The sequence below is a fragment of the Mytilus trossulus genome, chromosome 7, assembly GCF_036588685.1.
Source record: "Mytilus trossulus isolate FHL-02 chromosome 7, PNRI_Mtr1.1.1.hap1, whole genome shotgun sequence".
Taxonomy (NCBI): Eukaryota; Metazoa; Mollusca; class Bivalvia; order Mytilida; family Mytilidae; genus Mytilus; species Mytilus trossulus.
This window is the reverse complement of record NC_086379.1, coordinates 57041448-57068419: the sequence shown is the minus strand read 5'-3', so window position 1 is coordinate 57068419 and position 26972 is coordinate 57041448. Positions and strand designations below refer to the sequence as shown.

General features: G+C 32.7%; 3 protein-coding genes across 3 annotated transcripts in view; 2 read left to right on the top strand and 1 right to left on the bottom strand.

The window, feature by feature from the left end:
• The window catches only part of LOC134725385 (gigasin-6-like), a 32822-nt gene extending 12887 nt beyond the window's left edge, over positions 1-19935 (top strand). Inside the window, exons 4-5 of the mRNA XM_063589162.1 lie at positions 17720-17979; positions 19140-19935. Of these exons, the coding sequence (XP_063445232.1) occupies positions 17720-17979; positions 19140-19774 (895 nt within the window). The 3' untranslated portion in view covers positions 19775-19935. The remainder of the gene's footprint in view (positions 1-17719; positions 17980-19139) is intronic.
• LOC134726068 (uncharacterized) lies at positions 302-16411 on the top strand. The gene is made up of 14 exons (XM_063590464.1): positions 302-594; positions 2802-2972; positions 3449-3563; positions 3665-3762; positions 5970-6140; positions 6617-6731; positions 6833-6930; positions 9138-9308; positions 9785-9899; positions 10001-10098; positions 12306-12476; positions 12953-13090; positions 15473-15643; positions 16120-16411. Exons 1-14 carry the CDS (start codon positions 302-304, stop codon positions 16409-16411), a joined length of 2217 nt encoding a protein of 738 aa, XP_063446534.1.
• Positions 19936-19956: 21 nt separating the features above from the next.
• On the bottom strand, positions 19957-25477 carry LOC134725386 (uncharacterized). The gene is made up of 6 exons (XM_063589164.1): positions 25275-25477; positions 23388-23501; positions 22484-22553; positions 21525-21657; positions 20874-20982; positions 19957-20156 (listed from the first exon to the last, which is right to left on the bottom strand). Exons 1-6 carry the CDS (start codon positions 25395-25397, stop codon positions 20040-20042), a joined length of 666 nt encoding a protein of 221 aa, XP_063445234.1. The 5' UTR covers positions 25398-25477; the 3' UTR covers positions 19957-20039.
• Positions 25478-26972: the final 1495 nt, after the last annotated feature.

The window sequence follows — 26972 nt, the reverse complement described above, 5'->3', positions numbered from 1 at the left end:
TTTTCAAAATGCCAGTGTTTTATGCAAGCTATTTGGTGCCAGAAATATGTCCACGTCTGCTCATTTTGCAGACATCTACCTCTCTTGCAGTTAGCTTCACACAAAGTACATTGTACTCCTGTTTTGTGTCTGATATGACAATGCGATATCAAGTAAATTATCATATACAAGTACCAATTATTATTGATAGTTATTTCTAGTTACATCAGATGCATGAACTATAAATGCTTGGCAGATTATCACATACACCTGCTTTTATTCTTGCATCGTAATGAAAACGCTGAGTATATATTCATAAAAAATGTTTCGAGTTTTTCTGTTATATTCGTTCGTTTTCTGTCTTAATGGAAATGAAAACGTCCGAATCGATCAAGTATTTAAGGACACTTTGGATTGCAAGATTAAATCTAACAAAACTGTAGGACTAACGGTATCAGTTGTCAAATCTGACAAAGTTCTGTTCGTTGGAGGATATGGCTTTGTGGATATAGAAAAGAAGACTCCTGTGACAGGAGATACACTTTTTCAAATAGCATCACTGTCAAAAGCATTTGCAAGTGTTCTGCTAGCAAAGCTTATAGAGGAGGAAACAAAGTAAGTAATTAAAGAAATTATTCAATATCAGAAGATGACTATCATCTACAACGAAAAGAAGGCAACAGTAGCATACCGGTCTTCGAAACATAAATCGATTGGAAGAAAACAAATCAGATAACAAACTTAAATCGAGGGAAACACATCAACTATTAGAGGAAACAACGGAACATCAGGAACACTGATGTGCAACAAAAACAAATTCCAATATACATATAAATGAACTATTTTAATCAGTCGGTGCACGATCGCCTTCATTTTGTGTCTGTCGTCTTCAACTGTGAGAAACTATGATTTTAATACAAGATCTATATGTCAATCAGCCATTTGGTGCTTAATTTCAAAACTATATAAGACGGAAACAAAGTTCGTGATAGATCTCATTTTACCCATGTGATTCCAATTACAACCTAAACCGATGAAAGTTATGCACAGACCCTCATGTGTAGTAAATGTCATTTAACAACACAAAGCGGACTTGGATGTTTATCTTTATTACAATGATTGAGCAAACATCCTAGAAAATTTGGCAAGTCGAAGTAATTATTAACCTTTCCTTTGTTTTTGAAGTTATATAACAACTCGTATGTGTGTCAACTGAACACAATAGCACTGTAAAATCATTGGGAAGTTTATATTTGAAATTACAAGGCTGTTTAACTCGCCGGTAATATAGGCCGATGATGTACATGTTTCTAGGGTTAATAGATCTTGTAACTCATAAATCGTTTCGTTTTGAGTTCATCGATTTTGCTGTTAACCAAGCTTTTTATATGTTAAAACCATCAACAGCTTATTAATAAAGTTGTTTAATGATAACTATGAAACTCCGACAATCAGAAAAAGGTGGTGTTAAACTAACGCATTACTTTATTATATATGCATAGTACAGCATAAATTTCCTCAGTGTAAGGATAATTTAGTATCATTAACGACAAATGTATGTGACGTATAAAAAAAATCTGACGTCAGACACTCAAATCAATCAATGTGTTCGTAGATAATAGATGTTTTTGTGTTGTGTTAAATTGTTCCTTTTAAAATTGTTATACGATGATAACTGATGTAGCCATATTTTGACTATTTTATTTAGTATGTCTGTTTATTTAACGCATCAATGTAAATGTAACGGAATTTGATGAGACTGTCATTAAAGTGAGAGGATTAGCGCTATAGAACCAGGTTTAATCCACCATTTTCTACATTTGAAAATGCCTGTACCAAGTCAGGAATAAGACAATTCTTATCCATTCGTTTCTGATGCGTTTTGTTATTTGATTTTGCCATGTGAGTATGGACTTTCCGAATTGATTTTCCTCTAAGTTCAGTATTTTTGTGATTTTACTTTTTCATTAGATAGAGTGAGCTTTGATTTTTTGTGTGTGTTTTTGTATCTGTTTTGTTCTTTCCATTGTAAGCCACAATTGCTAATACACAGTAAGTATCATCATTGCTTTTAAAAACCAAAGACCTTAAATAATCCGCGACACTCATCATAACCGTTATCTACAGTGTAGATTAGAGACCCCCATTAGAATACAATCATGACAAATACATCTCTGTTTTGTTGATCTTGTCCTCATCAAAATTTGTTTTATTCCAGATCTAGTTTTACTGATGATTTTTGATATTCAAAGTATCTGTCTATCTTTTCAGTTTTCGATAAAATAAGAGAGGGGACAAGGGGGGTCCCAACAACATCAAAACAGCAAATTGATTTGGCTCGTAACAGATAACAAGGAATTAAAACAGACAAAAACAGATAACAGTAAATGAAATATTAAAATAATTCGGTTTTTGACAGGGGTCAAATAAGCAACACGTCAAAAAATCTAAAATCGTTATTGAAAAGTAATATAATTCCAATTAGGATTCGACTGATGATTTCCGTCATTTGACCTCTTTATAGATCTTGTCTTACTGATAATTTTTGCTATGTTTATTGGCCGATAGGGTCAACGGACAGATTTTAAAAACTGAATACACACGCAAATGATGATTGTGGCCAAGTTTGGTTGAACTATGCTGAGTAGTTTCAGTCGAGAAACATTTTCTAAAAGTTATGACCGCAGCGACAGACGACGGACGCTACATTAATGGGAAATGTGGATTTGAACAAGTTTCGTTTTTTTTTTATAGGTGATCTTATCGTTGTGGCTTGTACTGCACTATATTTGTAAAAAAAATGATTGTTTTCCTTTGAATAGCTATACCTTGGATACAAGACTAAAGAAAATTCTACATGGAAAGAAGATTTTCTACGACAGTTTAAGATCCGACTACGTCACACTACGAGATTTACTTTCCCACAAAACAGGTATCCCGAAACATAATGAGATGAGATTTGACACTGATCTTACCCGGAAAAATGTAGTAGAGTAAGTATAGCATTGATGGTTTGAAAAATTAGCGGACAATAATTCCCAACTTTTCGAAAAACTAAGGATTTTCTTATCCCAGGCATAGATTACCTTAGCCGTATTTGGCACAATTTTTTGGAATTTTGGATCCTCATTGCTCTTCAATTTTGTACTTGTTTGGCATTTTAACTATTTCGATATGAGCGTCACTGATGAGTCTTTAATATGCAGACGAAACGTGCGTCTGGCGTACTAAATTATAATCCTGGTATGTTTGATAGCTAATTAGAACATAGTACCAGAGATTTGAAAAAGTCATCATTGATAGGATGTGAGAATTATAACATAAAAGTAAGAACAAAACGTTTAATGAAAAAAAAATGATAAGGGGAAAAAAAATATCAAACAAAATCCCGCATTGCATCTCTTACATCTACATACATTTGGTCTCATTGGCACTCATACTACATCTTTTAATTTCTATATATTTGCAGTCGACTTAAATATCTGAAACCAGAGGGTATATTTAGAGGTAGTTACATGTATAATAATTTGATGTATGGAGTTGTCACCTACCTTGCTGAACTCATAGGCAATGATTCATGGATTGCAAGATTAAATCTAACAAAACTGTAGGACTAACGGTATCAGTTGTCAAATCTGACAAAGTTCTGTTCGTTGGAGGATATGGCTTTGTGGATATAGAAAAGAAGACTCCTGTGACAGGAGATACACTTTTTCAAATAGCATCACTGTCAAAAGCATTTGCAAGTGTTCTGCTAGCAAAGCTTATAGAGGAGGAAACAAAGTAAGTAATTAAAGAAATTATTCAATATCAGAAGATGACTATCATCTACAACGAAAAGAAGGCAACAGTAGCATACCGGTCTTCGAAACATAAATCGATTGGAAGAAAACAAATCAGATAACAAACTTAAATCGAGGGAAACACATCAACTATTAGAGGAAACAACGGAACATCAGGAACACTGATGTGCAACAAAAACAAATTCCAATATACATATAAATGAACTATTTTAATCAGTCGGTGCACGATCGCCTTCATTTTGTGTCTGTCGTCTTCAACTGTGAGAAACTATGATTTTAATACAAGATCTATATGTCAATCAGCCATTTGGTGCTTAATTTCAAAACTATATAAGACGGAAACAAAGTTCGTGATAGATCTCATTTTACCCATGTGATTCCAATTACAACCTAAACCGATGAAAGTTATGCACAGACCCTCATGTGTAGTAAATGTCATTTAACAACACAAAGCGGACTTGGATGTTTATCTTTATTACAATGATTGAGCAAACATCCTAGAAAATTTGGCAAGTCGAAGTAATTATTAACCTTTCCTTTGTTTTTGAAGTTATATAACAACTCGTATGTGTGTCAACTGAACACAATAGCACTGTAAAATCATTGGGAAGTTTATATTTGAAATTACAAGGCTGTTTAACTCGCCGGTAATATAGGCCGATGATGTACATGTTTCTAGGGTTAATAGATCTTGTAACTCATAAATCGTTTCGTTTTGAGTTCATCGATTTTGCTGTTAACCAAGCTTTTTATATGTTAAAACCATCAACAGCTTATTAATAAAGTTGTTTAATGATAACTATGAAACTCCGACAATCAGAAAAAGGTGGTGTTAAACTAACGCATTACTTTATTATATATGCATAGTACAGCATAAATTTCCTCAGTGTAAGGATAATTTAGTATCATTAACGACAAATGTATGTGACGTATAAAAAAAATCTGACGTCAGACACTCAAATCAATCAATGTGTTCGTAGATAATAGATGTTTTTGTGTTGTGTTAAATTGTTCCTTTTAAAATTGTTATACGATGATAACTGATGTAGCCATATTTTGACTATTTTATTTAGTATGTCTGTTTATTTAACGCATCAATGTAAATGTAACGGAATTTGATGAGACTGTCATTAAAGTGAGAGGATTAGCGCTATAGAACCAGGTTTAATCCACCATTTTCTACATTTGAAAATGCCTGTACCAAGTCAGGAATAAGACAATTCTTATCCATTCGTTTCTGATGCGTTTTGTTATTTGATTTTGCCATGTGAGTATGGACTTTCCGAATTGATTTTCCTCTAAGTTCAGTATTTTTGTGATTTTACTTTTTCATTAGATAGAGTGAGCTTTGATTTTTTGTGTGTGTTTTTGTATCTGTTTTGTTCTTTCCATTGTAAGCCACAATTGCTAATACACAGTAAGTATCATCATTGCTTTTAAAAACCAAAGACCTTAAATAATCCGCGACACTCATCATAACCGTTATCTACAGTGTAGATTAGAGACCCCCATTAGAATACAATCATGACAAATACATCTCTGTTTTGTTGATCTTGTCCTCATCAAAATTTGTTTTATTCCAGATCTAGTTTTACTGATGATTTTTGATATTCAAAGTATCTGTCTATCTTTTCAGTTTTCGATAAAATAAGAGAGGGGACAAGGGGGGTCCCAACAACATCAAAACAGCAAATTGATTTGGCTCGTAACAGATAACAAGGAATTAAAACAGACAAAAACAGATAACAGTAAATGAAATATTAAAATAATTCGGTTTTTGACAGGGGTCAAATAAGCAACACGTCAAAAAATCTAAAATCGTTATTGAAAAGTAATATAATTCCAATTAGGATTCGACTGATGATTTCCGTCATTTGACCTCTTTATAGATCTTGTCTTACTGATAATTTTTGCTATGTTTATTGGCCGATAGGGTCAACGGACAGATTTTAAAAACTGAATACACACGCAAATGATGATTGTGGCCAAGTTTGGTTGAACTATGCTGAGTAGTTTCAGCCGAGAAACATTTTCTAAAAGTTATGACCGCAGCGACAGACGACGGACGCTACATTAATGGGAAATGTGGATTTGAACAAGTTTCGTTTTTTTTTTATAGGTGATCTTATCGTTGTGGCTTGTACTGCACTATATTTGTAAAAAAAATGATTGTTTTCCTTTGAATAGCTATACCTTGGATACAAGACTAAAGAAAATTCTACATGGAAAGAAGATTTTCTACGACAGTTTAAGATCCGACTACGTCACACTACGAGATTTACTTTCCCACAAAACAGGTATCCCGAAACATAATGAGATGAGATTTGACACTGATCTTACCCGGAAAAATGTAGTAGAGTAAGTATAGCATTGATGGTTTGAAAAATTAGCGGACAATAATTCCCAACTTTTCGAAAAACTAAGGATTTTCTTATCCCAGGCATAGATTACCTTAGCCGTATTTGGCACAATTTTTTGGAATTTTGGATCCTCATTGCTCTTCAATTTTGTACTTGTTTGGCATTTTAACTATTTCGATATGAGCGTCACTGATGAGTCTTTAATATGCAGACGAAACGTGCGTCTGGCGTACTAAATTATAATCCTGGTATGTTTGATAGCTAATTAGAACATAGTACCAGAGATTTGAAAAAGTCATCATTGATAGGATGTGAGAATTATAACATAAAAGTAAGAACAAAACGTTTAATGAAAAAAAAATGATAAGGGGAAAAAAAATATCAAACAAAATCCCGCATTGCATCTCTTACATCTACATACATTTGGTCTCATTGGCACTCATACTACATCTTTTAATTTCTATATATTTGCAGTCGACTTAAATATCTGAAACCAGAGGGTATATTTAGAGGTAGTTACATGTATAATAATTTGATGTATGGAGTTGTCACCTACCTTGCTGAACTCATAGGCAATGATTCATGGATTGCAAGATTAAATCTAACAAAACTGTAGGACTAACGGTATCAGTTGTCAAATCTGACAAAGTTCTGTTCGTTGGAGGATATGGCTTTGTGGATATAGAAAAGAAGACTCCTGTGACAGGAGATACACTTTTTCAAATAGCATCACTGTCAAAAGCATTTGCAAGTGTTCTGCTAGCAAAGCTTATAGAGGAGGAAACAAAGTAAGTAATTAAAGAAATTATTCAATATCAGAAGATGACTATCATCTACAACGAAAAGAAGGCAACAGTAGCATACCGGTCTTCGAAACATAAATCGATTGGAAGAAAACAAATCAGATAACAAACTTAAATCGAGGGAAACACATCAACTATTAGAGGAAACAACGGAACATCAGGAACACTGATGTGCAACAAAAACAAATTCCAATATACATATAAATGAACTATTTTAATCAGTCGGTGCACGATCGCCTTCATTTTGTGTCTGTCGTCTTCAACTGTGAGAAACTATGATTTTAATACAAGATCTATATGTCAATCAGCCATTTGGTGCTTAATTTCAAAACTATATAAGACGGAAACAAAGTTCGTGATAGATCTCATTTTACCCATGTGATTCCAATTACAACCTAAACCGATGAAAGTTATGCACAGACCCTCATGTGTAGTAAATGTCATTTAACAACACAAAGCGGACTTGGATGTTTATCTTTATTACAATGATTGAGCAAACATCCTAGAAAATTTGGCAAGTCGAAGTAATTATTAACCTTTCCTTTGTTTTTGAAGTTATATAACAACTCGTATGTGTGTCAACTGAACACAATAGCACTGTAAAATCATTGGGAAGTTTATATTTGAAATTACAAGGCTGTTTAACTCGCCGGTAATATAGGCCGATGATGTACATGTTTCTAGGGTTAATAGATCTTGTAACTCATAAATCGTTTCGTTTTGAGTTCATCGATTTTGCTGTTAACCAAGCTTTTTATATGTTAAAACCATCAACAGCTTATTAATAAAGTTGTTTAATGATAACTATGAAACTCCGACAATCAGAAAAAGGTGGTGTTAAACTAACGCATTACTTTATTATATATGCATAGTACAGCATAAATTTCCTCAGTGTAAGGATAATTTAGTATCATTAACGACAAATGTATGTGACGTATAAAAAAAATCTGACGTCAGACACTCAAATCAATCAATGTGTTCGTAGATAATAGATGTTTTTGTGTTGTGTTAAATTGTTCCTTTTAAAATTGTTATACGATGATAACTGATGTAGCCATATTTTGACTATTTTATTTAGTATGTCTGTTTATTTAACGCATCAATGTAAATGTAACGGAATTTGATGAGACTGTCATTAAAGTGAGAGGATTAGCGCTATAGAACCAGGTTTAATCCACCATTTTCTACATTTGAAAATGCCTGTACCAAGTCAGGAATAAGACAATTCTTATCCATTCGTTTCTGATGCGTTTTGTTATTTGATTTTGCCATGTGAGTATGGACTTTCCGAATTGATTTTCCTCTAAGTTCAGTATTTTTGTGATTTTACTTTTTCATTAGATAGAGTGAGCTTTGATTTTTTGTGTGTGTTTTTGTATCTGTTTTGTTCTTTCCATTGTAAGCCACAATTGCTAATACACAGTAAGTATCATCATTGCTTTTAAAAACCAAAGACCTTAAATAATCCGCGACACTCATCATAACCGTTATCTACAGTGTAGATTAGAGACCCCCATTAGAATACAATCATGACAAATACATCTCTGTTTTGTTGATCTTGTCCTCATCAAAATTTGTTTTATTCCAGATCTAGTTTTACTGATGATTTTTGATATTCAAAGTATCTGTCTATCTTTTCAGTTTTCGATAAAATAAGAGAGGGGACAAGGGGGGTCCCAACAACATCAAAACAGCAAATTGATTTGGCTCGTAACAGATAACAAGGAATTAAAACAGACAAAAACAGATAACAGTAAATGAAATATTAAAATAATTCGGTTTTTGACAGGGGTCAAATAAGCAACACGTCAAAAAATCTAAAATCGTTATTGAAAAGTAATATAATTCCAATTAGGATTCGACTGATGATTTCCGTCATTTGACCTCTTTATAGATCTTGTCTTACTGATAATTTTTGCTATGTTTATTGGCCGATAGGGTCAACGGACAGATTTTAAAAACTGAATACACACGCAAATGATGATTGTGGCCAAGTTTGGTTGAACTATGCTGAGTAGTTTCAGCCGAGAAACATTTTCTAAAAGTTATGACCGCAGCGACAGACGACGGACGCTACATTAATGGGAAATGTGGATTTGAACAAGTTTCGTTTTTTTTTTATAGGTGATCTTATCGTTGTGGCTTGTACTGCACTATATTTGTAAAAAAATTGATTGTTTTCCTTTGAATAGCTATACCTTGGATACAAGACTAAAGAAAATTCTACATGGAAAGAAGATTTTCTACGACAGTTTAAGATCCGACTACGTCACACTACGAGATTTACTTTCCCACAAAACAGGTATCCCGAAACATAATGAGATGAGATTTGACACTGATCTTACCCGGAAAAATGTAGTAGAGTAAGTATAGCATTGATGGTTTGAAAAATTAGCGGACAATAATTCCCAACTTTTCGAAAAACTAAGGATTTTCTTATCCCAGGCATAGATTACCTTAGCCGTATTTGGCACAATTTTTTGGAATTTTGGATCCTCATTGCTCTTCAATTTTGTACTTGTTTGGCATTTTAACTATTTCGATATGAGCGTCACTGATGAGTCTTTAATATGCAGACGAAACGTGCGTCTGGCGTACTAAATTATAATCCTGGTATGTTTGATAGCTAATTAGAACATAGTACCAGAGATTTGAAAAAGTCATCATTGATAGGATGTGAGAATTATAACATAAAAGTAAGAACAAAACGTTTAATGAAAAAAAAATGATAAGGGGAAAAAAAATATCAAACAAAATCCCGCATTGCATCTCTTACATCTACATACATTTGGTCTCATTGGCACTCATACTACATCTTTTAATTTCTATATATTTGCAGTCGACTTAAATATCTGAAACCAGAGGGTATATTTAGAGGTAGTTACATGTATAATAATTTGATGTATGGAGTTGTCACCTACCTTGCTGAACTCATAGGCAATGATTCATGGATTGCAAGATTAAATCTAACAAAACTGTAGGACTAACGGTATCAGTTGTCAAATCTGACAAAGTTCTGTTCGTTGGAGGATATGGCTTTGTGGATATAGAAAAGAAGACTCCTGTGACAGGAGATACACTTTTTCAAATAGCATCACTGTCAAAAGCATTTGCAAGTGTTCTGCTAGCAAAGCTTATAGAGGAGGAAACAAAGTAAGTAATTAAAGAAATTATTCAATATCAGAAGATGACTATCATCTACAACGAAAAGAAGGCAACAGTAGCATACCGGTCTTCGAAACATAAATCGATTGGAAGAAAACAAATCAGATAACAAACTTAAATCGAGGGAAACACATCAACTATTAGAGGAAACAACGGAACATCAGGAACACTGATGTGCAACAAAAACAAATTCCAATATACATATAAATGAACTATTTTAATCAGTCGGTGCACGATCGCCTTCATTTTGTGTCTGTCGTCTTCAACTGTGAGAAACTATGATTTTAATACAAGATCTATATGTCAATCAGCCATTTGGTGCTTAATTTCAAAACTATATAAGACGGAAACAAAGTTCGTGATAGATCTCATTTTACCCATGTGATTCCAATTACAACCTAAACCGATGAAAGTTATGCACAGACCCTCATGTGTAGTAAATGTCATTTAACAACACAAAGCGGACTTGGATGTTTATCTTTATTACAATGATTGAGCAAACATCCTAGAAAATTTGGCAAGTCGAAGTAATTATTAACCTTTCCTTTGTTTTTGAAGTTATATAACAACTCGTATGTGTGTCAACTGAACACAATAGCACTGTAAAATCATTGGGAAGTTTATATTTGAAATTACAAGGCTGTTTAACTCGCCGGTAATATAGGCCGATGATGTACATGTTTCTAGGGTTAATAGATCTTGTAACTCATAAATCGTTTCGTTTTGAGTTCATCGATTTTGCTGTTAACCAAGCTTTTTATATGTTAAAACCATCAACAGCTTATTAATAAAGTTGTTTAATGATAACTATGAAACTCCGACAATCAGAAAAAGGTGGTGTTAAACTAACGCATTACTTTATTATATATGCATAGTACAGCATAAATTTCCTCAGTGTAAGGATAATTTAGTATCATTAACGACAAATGTATGTGACGTATAAAAAAAATCTGACGTCAGACACTCAAATCAATCAATGTGTTCGTAGATAATAGATGTTTTTGTGTTGTGTTAAATTGTTCCTTTTAAAATTGTTATACGATGATAACTGATGTAGCCATATTTTGACTATTTTATTTAGTATGTCTGTTTATTTAACGCATCAATGTAAATGTAACGGAATTTGATGAGACTGTCATTAAAGTGAGAGGATTAGCGCTATAGAACCAGGTTTAATCCACCATTTTCTACATTTGAAAATGCCTGTACCAAGTCAGGAATAAGACAATTCTTATCCATTCGTTTCTGATGCGTTTTGTTATTTGATTTTGCCATGTGAGTATGGACTTTCCGAATTGATTTTCCTCTAAGTTCAGTATTTTTGTGATTTTACTTTTTCATTAGATAGAGTGAGCTTTGATTTTTTGTGTGTGTTTTTGTATCTGTTTTGTTCTTTCCATTGTAAGCCACAATTGCTAATACACAGTAAGTATCATCATTGCTTTTAAAAACCAAAGACCTTAAATAATCCGCGACACTCATCATAACCGTTATCTACAGTGTAGATTAGAGACCCCCATTAGAATACAATCATGACAAATACATCTCTGTTTTGTTGATCTTGTCCTCATCAAAATTTGTTTTATTCCAGATCTAGTTTTACTGATGATTTTTGATATTCAAAGTATCTGTCTATCTTTTCAGTTTTCGATAAAATAAGAGAGGGGACAAGGGGGGTCCCAACAACATCAAAACAGCAAATTGATTTGGCTCGTAACAGATAACAAGGAATTAAAACAGACAAAAACAGATAACAGTAAATGAAATATTAAAATAATTCGGTTTTTGACAGGGGTCAAATAAGCAACACGTCAAAAAATCTAAAATCGTTATTGAAAAGTAATATAATTCCAATTAGGATTCGACTGATGATTTCCGTCATTTGACCTCTTTATAGATCTTGTCTTACTGATAATTTTTGCTATGTTTATTGGCCGATAGGGTCAACGGACAGATTTTAAAAACTGAATACACACGCAAATGATGATTGTGGCCAAGTTTGGTTGAACTATGCTGAGTAGTTTCAGCCGAGAAACATTTTCTAAAAGTTATGACCGCAGCGACAGACGACGGACGCTACATTAATGGGAAATGTGGATTTGAACAAGTTTCGTTTTTTTTTTATAGGTGATCTTATCGTTGTGGCTTGTACTGCACTATATTTGTAAAAAAATTGATTGTTTTCCTTTGAATAGCTATACCTTGGATACAAGACTAAAGAAAATTCTACATGGAAAGAAGATTTTCTACGACAGTTTAAGATCCGACTACGTCACACTACGAGATTTACTTTCCCACAAAACAGGTATCCCGAAACATAATGAGATGAGATTTGACACTGATCTTACCCGGAAAAATGTAGTAGAGTAAGTATAGCATTGATGGTTTGAAAAATTAGCGGACAATAATTCCCAACTTTTCGAAAAACTAAGGATTTTCTTATCCCAGGCATAGATTACCTTAGCCGTATTTGGCACAATTTTTTGGAATTTTGGATCCTCATTGCTCTTCAATTTTGTACTTGTTTGGCATTTTAACTATTTCGATATGAGCGTCACTGATGAGTCTTTAATATGCAGACGAAACGTGCGTCTGGCGTACTAAATTATAATCCTGGTATGTTTGATAGCTAATTAGAACATAGTACCAGAGATTTGAAAAAGTCATCATTGATAGGATGTGAGAATTATAACATAAAAGTAAGAACAAAACGTTTAATGAAAAAAAAATGATAAGGGGAAAAAAAATATCAAACAAAATCCCGCATTGCATCTCTTACATCTACATACATTTGGTCTCATTGGCACTCATACTACATCTTTTAATTTCTATATATTTGCAGTCGACTTAAATATCTGAAACCAGAGGGTATATTTAGAGGTAGTTACATGTATAATAATTTGATGTATGGAGTTGTCACCTACCTTGCTGAACTCATAGGCAATGATTCATGGATTGCAAGATTAAATCTAACAAAACTGTAGGACTAACGGTATCAGTTGTCAAATCTGACAAAGTTCTGTTCGTTGGAGGATATGGCTTTGTGGATATAGAAAAGAAGACTCCTGTGACAGGAGATACACTTTTTCAAATAGCATCACTGTCAAAAGCATTTGCAAGTGTTCTGCTAGCAAAGCTTATAGAGGAGGAAACAAAGTAAGTAATTAAAGAAATTATTCAATATCAGAAGATGACTATCATCTACAACGAAAAGAAGGCAACAGTAGCATACCGGTCTTCGAAACATAAATCGATTGGAAGAAAACAAATCAGATAACAAACTTAAATCGAGGGAAACACATCAACTATTAGAGGAAACAACGGAACATCAGGAACACTGATGTGCAACAAAAACAAATTCCAATATACATATAAATGAACTATTTTAATCAGTCGGTGCACGATCGCCTTCATTTTGTGTCTGTCGTCTTCAACTGTGAGAAACTATGATTTTAATACAAGATCTATATGTCAATCAGCCATTTGGTGCTTAATTTCAAAACTATATAAGACGGAAACAAAGTTCGTGATAGATCTCATTTTACCCATGTGATTCCAATTACAACCTAAACCGATGAAAGTTATGCACAGACCCTCATGTGTAGTAAATGTCATTTAACAACACAAAGCGGACTTGGATGTTTATCTTTATTACAATGATTGAGCAAACATCCTAGAAAATTTGGCAAGTCGAAGTAATTATTAACCTTTCCTTTGTTTTTGAAGTTATATAACAACTCGTATGTGTGTCAACTGAACACAATAGCACTGTAAAATCATTGGGAAGTTTATATTTGAAATTACAAGGCTGTTTAACTCGCCGGTAATATAGGCCGATGATGTACATGTTTCTAGGGTTAATAGATCTTGTAACTCATAAATCGTTTCGTTTTGAGTTCATCGATTTTGCTGTTAACCAAGCTTTTTATATGTTAAAACCATCAACAGCTTATTAATAAAGTTGTTTAATGATAACTATGAAACTCCGACAATCAGAAAAAGGTGGTGTTAAACTAACGCATTACTTTATTATATATGCATAGTACAGCATAAATTTCCTCAGTGTAAGGATAATTTAGTATCATTAACGACAAATGTATGTGACGTATAAAAAAAATCTGACGTCAGACACTCAAATCAATCAATGTGTTCGTAGATAATAGATGTTTTTGTGTTGTGTTAAATTGTTCCTTTTAAAATTGTTATACGATGATAACTGATGTAGCCATATTTTGACTATTTTATTTAGTATGTCTGTTTATTTAACGCATCAATGTAAATGTAACGGAATTTGATGAGACTGTCATTAAAGTGAGAGGATTAGCGCTATAGAACCAGGTTTAATCCACCATTTTCTACATTTGAAAATGCCTGTACCAAGTCAGGAATAAGACAATTCTTATCCATTCGTTTCTGATGCGTTTTGTTATTTGATTTTGCCATGTGAGTATGGACTTTCCGAATTGATTTTCCTCTAAGTTCAGTATTTTTGTGATTTTACTTTTTCATTAGATAGAGTGAGCTTTGATTTTTTGTGTGTGTTTTTGTATCTGTTTTGTTCTTTCCATTGTAAGCCACAATTGCTAATACACAGTAAGTATCATCATTGCTTTTAAAAACCAAAGACCTTAAATAATCCGCGACACTCATCATAACCGTTATCTACAGTGTAGATTAGAGACCCCCATTAGAATACAATCATGACAAATACATCTCTGTTTTGTTGATCTTGTCCTCATCAAAATTTGTTTTATTCCAGATCTAGTTTTACTGATGATTTTTGATATTCAAAGTATCTGTCTATCTTTTCAGTTTTCGATAAAATAAGAGAGGGGACAAGGGGGGTCCCAACAACATCAAAACAGCAAATTGATTTGGCTAGTAACAGATAACAAGGAATTAAAACAGACAAAAACAGATAACAGTAAATGAAATATTAAAATAATTCGGTTTTTGACAGGGGTCAAATAAGCAACACGTCAAAAAATCTAAAATCGTTATTGAAAAGTAATATAATTCCAATTAGGATTCGACTGATGATTTCCGTCATTTGACCTCTTTATAGATCTTGTCTTACTGATAATTTTTGCTATGTTTATTGGCCGATAGGGTCAACGGACAGATTTTAAAAACTGAATACACACGCAAATGATGATTGTGGCCAAGTTTGGTTGAACTATGCTGAGTAGTTTCAGCCGAGAAACATTTTCTAAAAGTTATGACCGCAGCGACAGACGACGGATGCTACATTAATGGGAAATGTGGATTTGAACAAGTTTCGTTTTTTTTTATAGGTGATCTTATCGTTGTGGCTTGTACTGCACTATATTTGTAAAAAAAATGATTGTTTTCCTTTGAATAGCTATACCTTGGATACAAGACTAAAGAAAATTCTACATGGAAAGAAGATTTTCTACGACAGTTTAAGATCCGACTACGTCACACTACGAGATTTACTTTCCCACAAAACAGGTATCCCGAAACATAATGAGATGAGATTTGACACTGATCTTACCCGGAAAAATGTAGTAGAGTAAGTATAGCATTGATGGTTTGAAAAATTAGCGGACAATAATTCCCAACTTTTCGAAAAACTAAGGATTTTCTTATCCCAGGCATAGATTACCTTAGCCGTATTTGGCACAATTTTTTGGAATTTTGGATCCTCATTGCTCTTCAATTTTGTACTTGTTTGGCATTTTAACTATTTCGATATGAGCGTCACTGATGAGTCTTTAATATGCAGACGAAACGTGCGTCTGGCGTACTAAATTATAATCCTGGTATGTTTGATAGCTAATTAGAACATAGTACCAGAGATTTGAAAAAGTCATCATTGATAGGATGTGAGAATTATAACATAAAAGTAAGAACAAAACGTTTAATGAAAAAAAAATGATAAGGGGAAAAAAAATATCAAACAAAATCCCGCATTGCATCTCTTACATCTACATACATTTGGTCTCATTGGCACTCATACTACATCTTTTAATTTCTATATATTTGCAGTCGACTTAAATATCTGAAACCAGAGGGTATATTTAGAGGTAGTTACATGTATAATAATTTGATGTATGGAGTTGTCACCTACCTTGCTGAACTCATAGGCAATGATTCATGGGAGAATTTAGTAACAAAGCACATATTTGAATCTTTAGGAATGAATACATCAACATTTGCTACAACAGCAGACCTAGGAAAGATATCGCTGGCCAAAGGATACGTGGAATATTACGGTGATCTCCATCCGGTCGAATACAACTTCACAAGGCAAGTATTATTATGTATTTATAAAATTTGAGTGGCATCAACAAGGCAATAGTTATTTTTACTAAAAAATTTAGTTGCTTCGGCGGATACAGAATTTGAAACAGGAAGAGAGCTGGGCACCTTTTAGTCTTCGTGAAAACAAAATATGTATAAACTGCGACTAGTTAAGTATAATAGTCCCAGGTATAAATAATAAAACGCTATGGCGTCAACCATTTTTGCTTTCAACCTGAAAACGCACCATTGAATTTTAACCACTATGATACGGTGTGTATATCTCTTTCATATTCCTTTGATAAAATTTACTGTTTGCAATAGCATGAATTGTTCTATATAATAATAATGTTCTTATCCCGGGCATAAAAACAATGCCGTATTTGGCGAAACCTTTTCAACTTTTGATCTTCAGTCCTGTACAACTTTGTACTTTTTTCACTTTCGATCTTTTATATCTGGGCGACACTGGTGAGTCTTGTGTGGACAAGACCACAGGCACTTGTCTCAGAATTTTTTTTTCCTATATACCTTGTTATAATAAGGTATATAGGAAAAAAAATTCTGAGACAAGTGCCTGTGGACAAGACGCGTTTTTGGCGTACTAGTATTGAATTTTAAACCTGATGCTTTTTGTTATCTATTAATCATGTTTTTCTTTGTCTAATATGTTCTCCTATTTATTTGTATTGTAGTCCTGTAATATTATGTTGTCATTTCAATTATGTTATATTTAACTTTGCCATTAAAGTGCGAGGTTTGGCATGCCATAAAACCAGGTTCAACCCACCACTTTTATTCCCCTTTAAAAGTGTCCTGTACCAAGTCAGGAAGATGGTCATTGTTATAATAGTGTTCGTTTCTCTGTGTGTTGCATTTTAACGTTGAGTCGTTTGTGTTTTCTCTTATTTTTGAGATATTGAGATAAGACGTGGCACGGTACTTGTCTATCCCAAATTCATGTATTTGGTTTTCATGTTATATTTGTTATTCTCGTGGTGTTTTGTCTGATGATTGGTCTGTTTCTGTGTGTGTTGCGTTTCGGTGTTGTGTCGTTATTCTCCTCTTATATTTAATGCGTTTCGCTCGGTTTTGGTTTGTTACCCCGATTTTGTTTTTTGTCCATGGATTTATGAGTTTTGAACAGCGGTATACTACTGTTTCCTTTATTTAACTGAAGTCCTAACATATATTAGGGCATCCTAGGTTCATAGCATTCAACGTTTGTGATCGAATATTGTTTTTTACTATCACATTAATGGTAAAAATAAAATCCGATAAAAAAACGTTGATTTCAATGAGAATAAAAAAAGAAGTTGTGAATAGATATCGACCTTTTTTTTAGGCAATATGGTGAATTGTGTGGATCAGTGTGCATACTTACTACTGCCAATGACATTTCTAAGTGGACACGTTTCTTTCTAAATGAAGGAAAGCTTCAAGACGGCACGAGATTGATTTCAGAACAGGCCTTTATAGACATAACTTCTCCTGTGAATACCATACCCTATACCTACACACACAAATACTTCTCAAAGCCAGACATTCCAGTTACGAACATTCAAAGTAACTACGCACTGGGTTGGAGAACTGGATATTATAGAGGCAAGTAATCAGAGAAAATGTGTCAACAGGTCAGAAAAATCATAAACAAATTATGTCTATTTCTTACCACTACACTTTCAAAAACTACCTAATTGATTACTGTGTACATAACTTCAATACGAGAATCAAATTAAAAATAACATGAACAAAGTTTGAAAACTCAATATCTCTTTTCAATGTACCTGCTGCAAGGATCAGACCATTACTATTTTATTTAGTTTTATCCGTTCAATACCCAGTCGATATTTTTGGCATTCATTAATTTCGTCATTCTAGCAATACAAACCTTGGTTGATTGATAGTTTTGCATCTAGCGTCCAATATCAAATGCATATTCATGAGCATAAATGTTTATGAGATATGAATATACCATGTATTTATGAGGTTGGCTAGCTACAAAACAAGTTTTAACAATCTAATATTTTCTGCATTAGTCTACAGAAAAATATGCCTGTATCAAGTCGTTTGGTGTATTTGAGCTTTTCATTTTTCCATTTGATGAGGGACTTTTTTTTAAATTTTCTTCAGAGTTTGTTATTTTACTTTTTGACACATTCAACAGTTTAATTCATTCTATGTGTGCCCATGGATGTTGCTGAATAGTCGGATTCTCATTCAGTAACACTCTTACATCAAATCATTTCATTTTTAGCCAAACTTAATAAACTACTGAGCAGAGGTAAATTTGACATATTTAACATTTTTCAATACTAAAAAAGGGTCGTAAGTGATCGAGTTGTACAATTCGTTCATCTATCACCACTGATGTTCTCTGATTGAAACCCCACACGTGACAGGGGATTTCAACTGTAATCTTAATCGACTAGGATTACCAATTATTTATCAAAGGTGGCGATTTACTGGGCACTCCAATTTCCTCCACCAAATAAAATCTGGTGGCCATGATATAGCCAATAATGCTGAAAGTGGGGTTAAACACACAATCAATCAAATACTAGTACTGGAGTATTCCCATGACTAGGGCAATTTGTACACACATACAACGGGTTTGTCATTGTCTTATATTTTTAAGACTATAGATAGTTGGAAACCATTAATGACAACTGATCACAATACACAACCTGCAGGCACGGATCCAAAGGGGGGACCTGTAGCTATTATAAAGCATTTCACTCCATTCTCATTTTTTCTTGTTTTAGGGAACAGAATGTTTGTCCATACTGGCTCTACATGGGGATACAGAGCTATGTTATCCTGGTATCCTAAGGCTGATATTGGTATTTTTGTAGCATTCACTGGAAATGATCCAAATTACTTCTACAGACTAACATTACATAACTATATATTTGATGTTTACACTGGTCAGGTTCCATATCTAAATACATCAACCATATGTTCCTATCCTGAACCGTGGTTGAAATCTGACATACCACTTGTAAAACCTAACTATCCAAAAGACAGAAACACAACTAGAAACAAAAAAGAATACATCGGGACATATAAAAATCAAGCATATGGTAAAATCAAGATTGGCAAACACACAGAGAAGAATAAACTGAAATTGATTTATGGTTATTTGACATTTGAGCTTTATCCTTCAGAAACTCAGGATGAGTTTTATGGTGATACTACAGGGATAGCTACAAAATTGCTTGATGTTTCCAAATTCAAATTTAAATTCCACAATGATCAGGTGACCTTGAAAGCTTCCACCTTTCAGGAACAGCCTACTTTTATAAAAAGGGGACAATTAAACAGTGGCTTTCACCCAATGTATACAACTTCTATGAATCTTCCTGTTTTGATCCTATCTATCTATTTGACAAGGTTTTGAATTAGACAACTGCTTTTTGTTTATCAAATTGATACCTTTCAAGCCTTTATCTGATTTTAAGAATAAATAGGTACATCTGTTTAATATATTTGTATAATAATGATGTATATGTAATTGCACTATTACATCATTTCACTGAAGGAAGTTTTTGGCTAAGAGGATTGTTAAAGTATACAATGTAATAAAAAACATATTTTAATAAAAACATATGTATAATTTCTAGTGTGTTAACTTATAAAAAAATAGATTTTCAGCCTTTGTATCCTTAGTCTATAGCTTGGTGTGAATATACATTAGTCATACTGTTTCTCATCTGACAGAGGGACTGGAACGTGGTCTGTAATGATGCTAATGTACTACCTAATTCTGTAAGCATGTTATCCTGAAAAAAAAATGTCTTTTGTCATAACTAATTGTGCTTGAGATAGAATTTTTGTATGCCAAAAAATGTAATAAAAATCTAAATCTCTTTTATCTATTCTACAAGTTTTATACTGTTCTATCATTTGCAAGCATAAAATATCATGGCAATAGTAATTCTCCATAAGATATATGAATTTAGTATGAATAATGTATGCTACAATTATTTTATTTTAACAATGATATACATGTGTACATGCAATATTATCTTAATTTATTTGAAATGGTAGCCAAAACATTTTATTCACAAACAAGTACATGTATATTCATTTGTAGTTTTATCTTGCTTACTAATTCTTTTAAAAAAGTCTTCAATTGATAAAAATAAGAAGGTGTGGTATGATTGCCACTGAGACAACTCTCCACAAGAGACAAAATGACACAGAAAGTAACAACTATAGATCACCATACATCCTTCAAAAATGAGTAAATCCTCTCTCAAAAGCAAAAAACACTTAACTTGAGTGTTTTTAATTTGTTCATCTTAATTTTTATTTATAATTAAAACAATTTTATATGACTAGCGTATTCTTAACAATTTGTTTTTAAGATACAATATAAAATACAATAACTAATACATTCATGTCGTAAAATTTTACAGGATTTTTTTTTACAATTATAAATATTTTTGATCAGTGTACAATGTTACATGAAATATAATTGCAGGATTAATACTTACCATTTTTGAATCGGGCAAGTTCAGAAATTTCATCCATGATATATTATCTAAATGTGTACTAAGATCTGCTAGTAATGGGGCTATCTCTGGAAGAAATTCACTTGCATATCTGAAATACAAAAATACAATTTATTACAGATTTTAATGATTTGTAATCAATTTATAATCATACACCAGTGGTTTAAATTACTTTCATTGTTTATGTTCCTGCTGACACTAGTTGTAAAGCATGTAAAAATCCGCATGATTTTAGGATCAGCTTACACTCACAGTCAAACCTGCCTCAATGGTCAGCTTGTTTTAGCAGTCATCTACCTCTAAGGTTCATTTTCTGATCAGCTGCAATATTTTCTATTTATAATTGAACTCTTTTTAGCAGTCACCTGTCTCACATGGTCAGAGGTCATCTAAAATTGGCAGGAAATCATCATTTCAACTTTAAACATGGTTCTAGCTACCAATTTAATGACAATAAATAACTGTTGAGGACCGACCTCTACTGATGAGCATGCCTGTCTTAAATTTTGACTTCCACTTGGTGGCATTTGTTTTCTCCATTTTCCTCCACTAATAAAAAAAAACAGGTCATGAAATAGCCATCTTCAAATATATAGTATAGTGCAACAAAGAATCAATCTAATTATAACATACCTGTGATACTGTGCTTCTAATTTAATGAATTCTCCAACATATGGCTGTTGTAATCTGGTCAGTAGCTGTGCCTTGCTGTCAATGATGGACTGCATATGTGAATTTAAACTTTGAACTTTATCTATCTTCTCACCTAAAGAAAAAAATAATGCACTTATTTTTCATATTATAAAATACAAAAGTTCAAAGTATCTGAGACTATCAATTTTCAATCAAACCATCTTGACATTTATCAGCACTAATACAATTAGCAGATAATGATCATGTAAGCATTATGTGATTTCATTTAACAATTGTGTTTGAAACATAAGCACTTTCTAAAGGGTTTATTTATCAGAAAGAAGTTTTCACCTATGCTGGTTTTCATACTCCCTAGCTCTTTATCTAAATTCAAACATACATGTTATAATCTAATATTTCTGAGAAGTTAATGCAAATAATGGTCATTCTTGGCTGTTTAGAGCTTGAACTGCTGTATGATTGTATGATGTTAATCTTTTTATCTTTTGTGTGTAAATGTGTAGCTATTTAGACCTTCAGCTGCTTTATGATTGTATGATGTTAATCTTTTTATCTTTTGTGTGTAAATGTGTAGCTATTTAGACCTTGAGCTGCTGTGTGATTGTATGATGTTTACTTTTTTTTTTACCTTCTGTGTGTCAAATGTCTTTGCTTTTTAGACGTTGAGCTGCTATATGAGTATATGATGTTTAGTTTTTGGTTTATGTAAGTTGATGGTCTGCAGTCTCATTGATGTTTCACTTAAAGTTACTTTTAACTCATGCTAATAGGACATACAGAATTTCAACTATGTCATCAGTTAACTTCATGGTATTGTGTGCTGAGATGTTGAAAATGGCTGATGAAAAATACAGTTACCACTAACACAGCACAGTTAAGTAGCAGAAAGGGGTGTGCGCATAATAATATAAACAAAGAACAAACTTTAGATATATTACCTAAAACTTTTAAATGTGTTAAATCACTTGTTTCTTTGTCTTGCATTCTTGCTTGAACTTCTAAATTTATCTGGAATTAAAATTATAAAAGGTCCATGTTACTTTATCGCATGAAGTGCCATGAATATAAAACATATCATTTCTGGTAACATTCACAGATGCTGACCATCTCCCATTAAAAAATGAAATTTCCACAATAGCCAAATTGTGCATAAATATTTTTTATTAATGTTTTTAACAACTACATGTTAGTGTTTAATAATTATGCACCATTTTTAAGACAATACCCAAAATTTACATAATTAAAATTTTTGCTAGAAATATACAAGCAGTAATATAAATAATGAAAGATACATGTAATGAATAATGCCTGCAATGTCATGAATGTTATCCAAGCCCTAGGAAATTTAGGGTGTGAGATCTTCTCCTTGAGTCCAGTTAAAAGATTAACAAAAAAAAAGACTGACAACTGACATGTGCTTGATGGTACTTCATGGAAATTAAAAAAAAAAGAAAGAGCGTAGATGTACCTGTGTCTTTACACTTTTTAACGTAAAGCAAGACCAAAATATCAGATTTAGATAAATTTGAAGATAATTTCACACTCCAGCCACTTTCCAATTTATTTCATTGTAACATTTGTAAACAGTAGATGTGTTCAATGATTTACTGTGGATTCATTTTCATAAATTTCCGTGGGTATCAATTTTGCTGGATTGAAGAAATCTTGCGTTATCATGGGTATTTGATTTCGTGGTTTTGTCAATCTCTGCATACAAAACCTATAGAAAATTTGTTATTCATCGAACTTTTGATTTGTGGTTAATATGTACCAATAAAACCTACGAAAATTGGTACCGAATGAATAATATTGAATTCACTGTATTCAAATAAAATTTAATACCTTGTGGTGTTCTTTTCTCATTTTAGACAATGACTTGAGTTGTGATATAAGTTTTAAAGATGGCAGCTTGTGATGGTAGTCATCTTGAAGTTGATGTACATCAAACCCTATTCTCTGAAATACATTAAAAATTGTCATTATTATACAATAATAAACTTGTTTTAAAAGAGATCTATTGTTTTACATTGTACATATAGTTGCCTTTGAATATCATATGTGCAGTATAGGTCTTGCTCCTTGTTGAAATTATGCTGCACTGTGACCAATAATTACTAATTTCTACTTCATTTGGTTTCTCTTCTCCTTTAGAACAAAAATATGTCAACTATTTTGTAGACCTGTTGCATTCAAATGTTTCTAACTATCATATAACTTTAAATGTTTTAATTTTTCATATTAATATTTAATATAAAAAGAACAAGCACATTTCAGTGCTGAAGGTCCCAAGTTCTATTTTCACTTGCGGTAAAAATAAAAATATATCAGTACACGATTTTTACCCTCTCACACACATCTCTGGTTCCCAGTCCGGAGTTTAAACTAGAATGGGTACTTTGGGGTTGTCAAAGTTGCTCCTAACTTTGACTTGGTATCGGGATCGTTTACATTCGCCCTGATTACATGTTCGCCCTAGGTTCATTCACACTGAGTTTGTTCGCCCTGATAGTCCGTTCGCCCTATATTCATTTATGATATGTATATGTTACATTAATGAACGAAATATATATATATTTATATATATTAGAAGTAAAATACAGAATATTTGCCTTGCCAAATTTATATTAATTAAATAAACTTCTTGGCTGTATTGTTACACTTTATTTCATAATTACTTTTAATTACTGTTGATTGAATTTTGATTGCTGATAAAGTATTATTTGAAATCTTTGATCACTGATTATTATATGAATTGTCTGTGATGGATTAATAATGAAAATAACATTTTTCTCAAATAAAATAGTCAGCTTGGATGGGTAAAAACACTGATGACAAGTGATCAATGTACAGCAGTATGACTGTACATGTGTTTTTGGTATTTGTTTTACTAATAGTAATATTTCAATTTAGTGAATGTACAGAAACTTATAACCTAGTCCTAGTAGCAACTAGCAATAAACAACATGATACATTGTAAATATTGGGCCAAATTGTAGACTGACTTCAACACATTCAATTATACATGTATACACACAACACATTTTTTATATAAATGTACAGTTGTCTGTTGTGTTTTAAAGTGTCTCATAAGTCTATTCTAAGGCTGGATATTTGATCTTTGTTTGTATTATGAATTGTTGTATATATATATATTGTCTGATCAAATATGTGACACTATAATAAACTAATTATTTATTTAATTTATTTATTACTATACTAAAAAATAAAATCAGGGCGAACGGACTTGGGGCGAACAGGTATTAGTGCGAACAGAAACTAGGGCGAACCAGAATCAGGGCGGACCCAGATTCCTTTGACTTGGAGATCAATCTTCTGATATCTCTTCGGTTTGTCTCTCCTCCCAAGCGAGTATTTTGGCTTCCTCCGTCATAATAACAGATTTTGTCCAGTGTCCTAATACTCACTGGTGTTGGGGTGGGGATTTTCCTTGTAAATATTGAACATTGTAAATATGTTAGTGACACATCTCCATTAATCCACACAGGATTCCAATGTACCCATGCAGCTCTTGACAGGTGCTCTGTAAACAGGGTGATCAACCTGCATACATACATACCACATCTTATTTTCATATCAAGTGTCCCATACTCATTACTGTGAAACATAAGGTTTATTGAGCATATTCTATATGATAAAACAGACACAATTATGTATCTTTAATTTCTAGCAAGTTGTAACAAGACTTGTTTTCAGTGTTCAAATCCTTACCTTTCTAATGTGGCCTGTATTTTCTGCTATTTTCAACGCATTTGTCAATGGAGCCAGTGTGCTTCCAGTAGCACTCCATGGATTTTCTGATGAAAATGAACGAAAAGATGAGGAAGTATCCATTTGATACTTATGTTGTTTCTTTAAACTTTCCGCCAATGTTTACATGATCTTACATTAGTTTTTCAATCTCAATTTAGAAGAGCGAGGCGTATGGATATGATAATGAATATTTGTCACTATAGTGTTCATTCAGTGCAGTTAGCTTGCAACATTTGGTGAAAATCTATGGCTGTCGATTTTGCAGTCCAGTTTTGATTATTATTTAAAATGTCAGTAACACAAGCAGCAAACATTTTAAGTCCATGTAAATTGGATACTGTACAGAAAGAAAAAAAAATACAAAATATATATTTGGAAAAAAAAACCCACACCAAAACGGAATAATAAATATATTTTAGAAAATCTTTCCGACGAGAAAAATCTGATTGCTTTTGATACCTTTATGCCTTGAAACTCATTTCGGAAAGTTGTTTTTTAGGATATAAAATGTATAACAAAAAAATATATAAAACAAACTCTCGTTGAATTCAATAATGTAGTGGCTTTTATCGCATGACCGAAATGGCACATGACTGCCGGGCTATATGACCGAAACGTCTTGTTTGCTTTCGAGACTTTTCTGTCATGGAACCTGTTCGGCCATCTGTCGTTTCCATATAAGGCACAAAATGTGCACCTGAATATAGGTATCTTGTTTTGAAACCCCCATTCACATAATGGTTACATTGGTTACATTGGTTACACCCATACAAACTATCATTGATTATTCACAACTTCTCCAGCTTGTTTTTTATTATTTTCAAGCTAAAACCTTATGGTCAGACTTGTTTAAAAGATCTGCCTTTCCGAGGACTTGACTTTCATCATTGACATAGAGCTTTGATTATAATTTTTTTAATTTTTTTATTCAAAGAAAACAATCTTATCTTACTATAGTTATCGGAATATTTTATACTACAAATGTAGTATATCGTAATCCGAGATCTTTCTTTTAATAAGATTGCAAAAAAAAAAAACTTCGTAGGCCTTTCATAATGCTTTTGATCGATCATTCAGACAAATTAAACCCGGTTAATGATGGACCTTTCAAACGAAGATGAAATGCGGCGAATTTTATCCCGCCAAATCACGATTTGCGTGCACAAGTGCATTTTACTGACTCCCATCCCCTCTAAACTTAATTTGAGGAAAAAAAATGATCGGCCACTATGGATATATGTAAAATCGATTTTGGATTAACAAAACTTGCAGCAATTTTTACCCCCACTCCCAACCCCAAACTATTTGATATAAGTTTTTTTTTTTTTGATCTTTTGATGTCGTCCCTAAATTTAGATAAAAAGTTTTAAGGCCGTTGTACAGGTTGCGCAGTTGGCAAGTTTTTCATTATTATTTTAGCAAACGAGTGGGAGCTTTTAAAAAAAAATGTAAGATGAGATTTCAGAGTGGAACTTTTTTGTGGTGATGATTGAGAGAGAAAAGCATTTTCTTTTAATGATCGTAAATCTAGAAAATATGAAAATTATCATCAAAATCATCGTTTTTAAGATATGTAAGATATAGCGGTTGTATTCAGTTCCGTATCCCAACTTTTGACATTTTTACCCTATGTGTTCGTTTGTTTTGCCAAGGATT

What these genes read in the sequence shown, in the direction of transcription:
- LOC134725386 (XM_063589164.1), bottom strand. Translation starts at nt 25,397, where the DNA reads ATGGATACTTCCTCATCTTTTCGTTCATTTTCATCAGAAAATCCATGG. An exon ending in TGAGAAAAGAACACCACAAG is followed by an intron (nt 22,554 to 23,387) that starts GTATTAAATTTT and finishes TTTTAATTCCAG; the next exon opens with ATAAATTTAGAAGTTCAAGC. An exon ending in TTAGAAGCACAGTATCACAG is followed by an intron (nt 20,983 to 21,524) that starts GTATGTTATAAT and finishes TTTGTATTTCAG; the next exon opens with ATATGCAAGTGAATTTCTTC.
- LOC134726068 (XM_063590464.1), top strand. Translation starts at nt 302, where the DNA reads ATGTTTCGAGTTTTTCTGTTATATTCGTTCGTTTTCTGTCTTAATGGA. An exon ending in CTTATAGAGGAGGAAACAAA is followed by an intron (nt 595 to 2,801) that starts GTAAGTAATTAA and finishes TCCTTTGAATAG; the next exon opens with CTATACCTTGGATACAAGAC. An exon ending in TAGGCAATGATTCATGGATT is followed by an intron (nt 3,564 to 3,664) that starts GCAAGATTAAAT and finishes GATATAGAAAAG; the next exon opens with AAGACTCCTGTGACAGGAGA.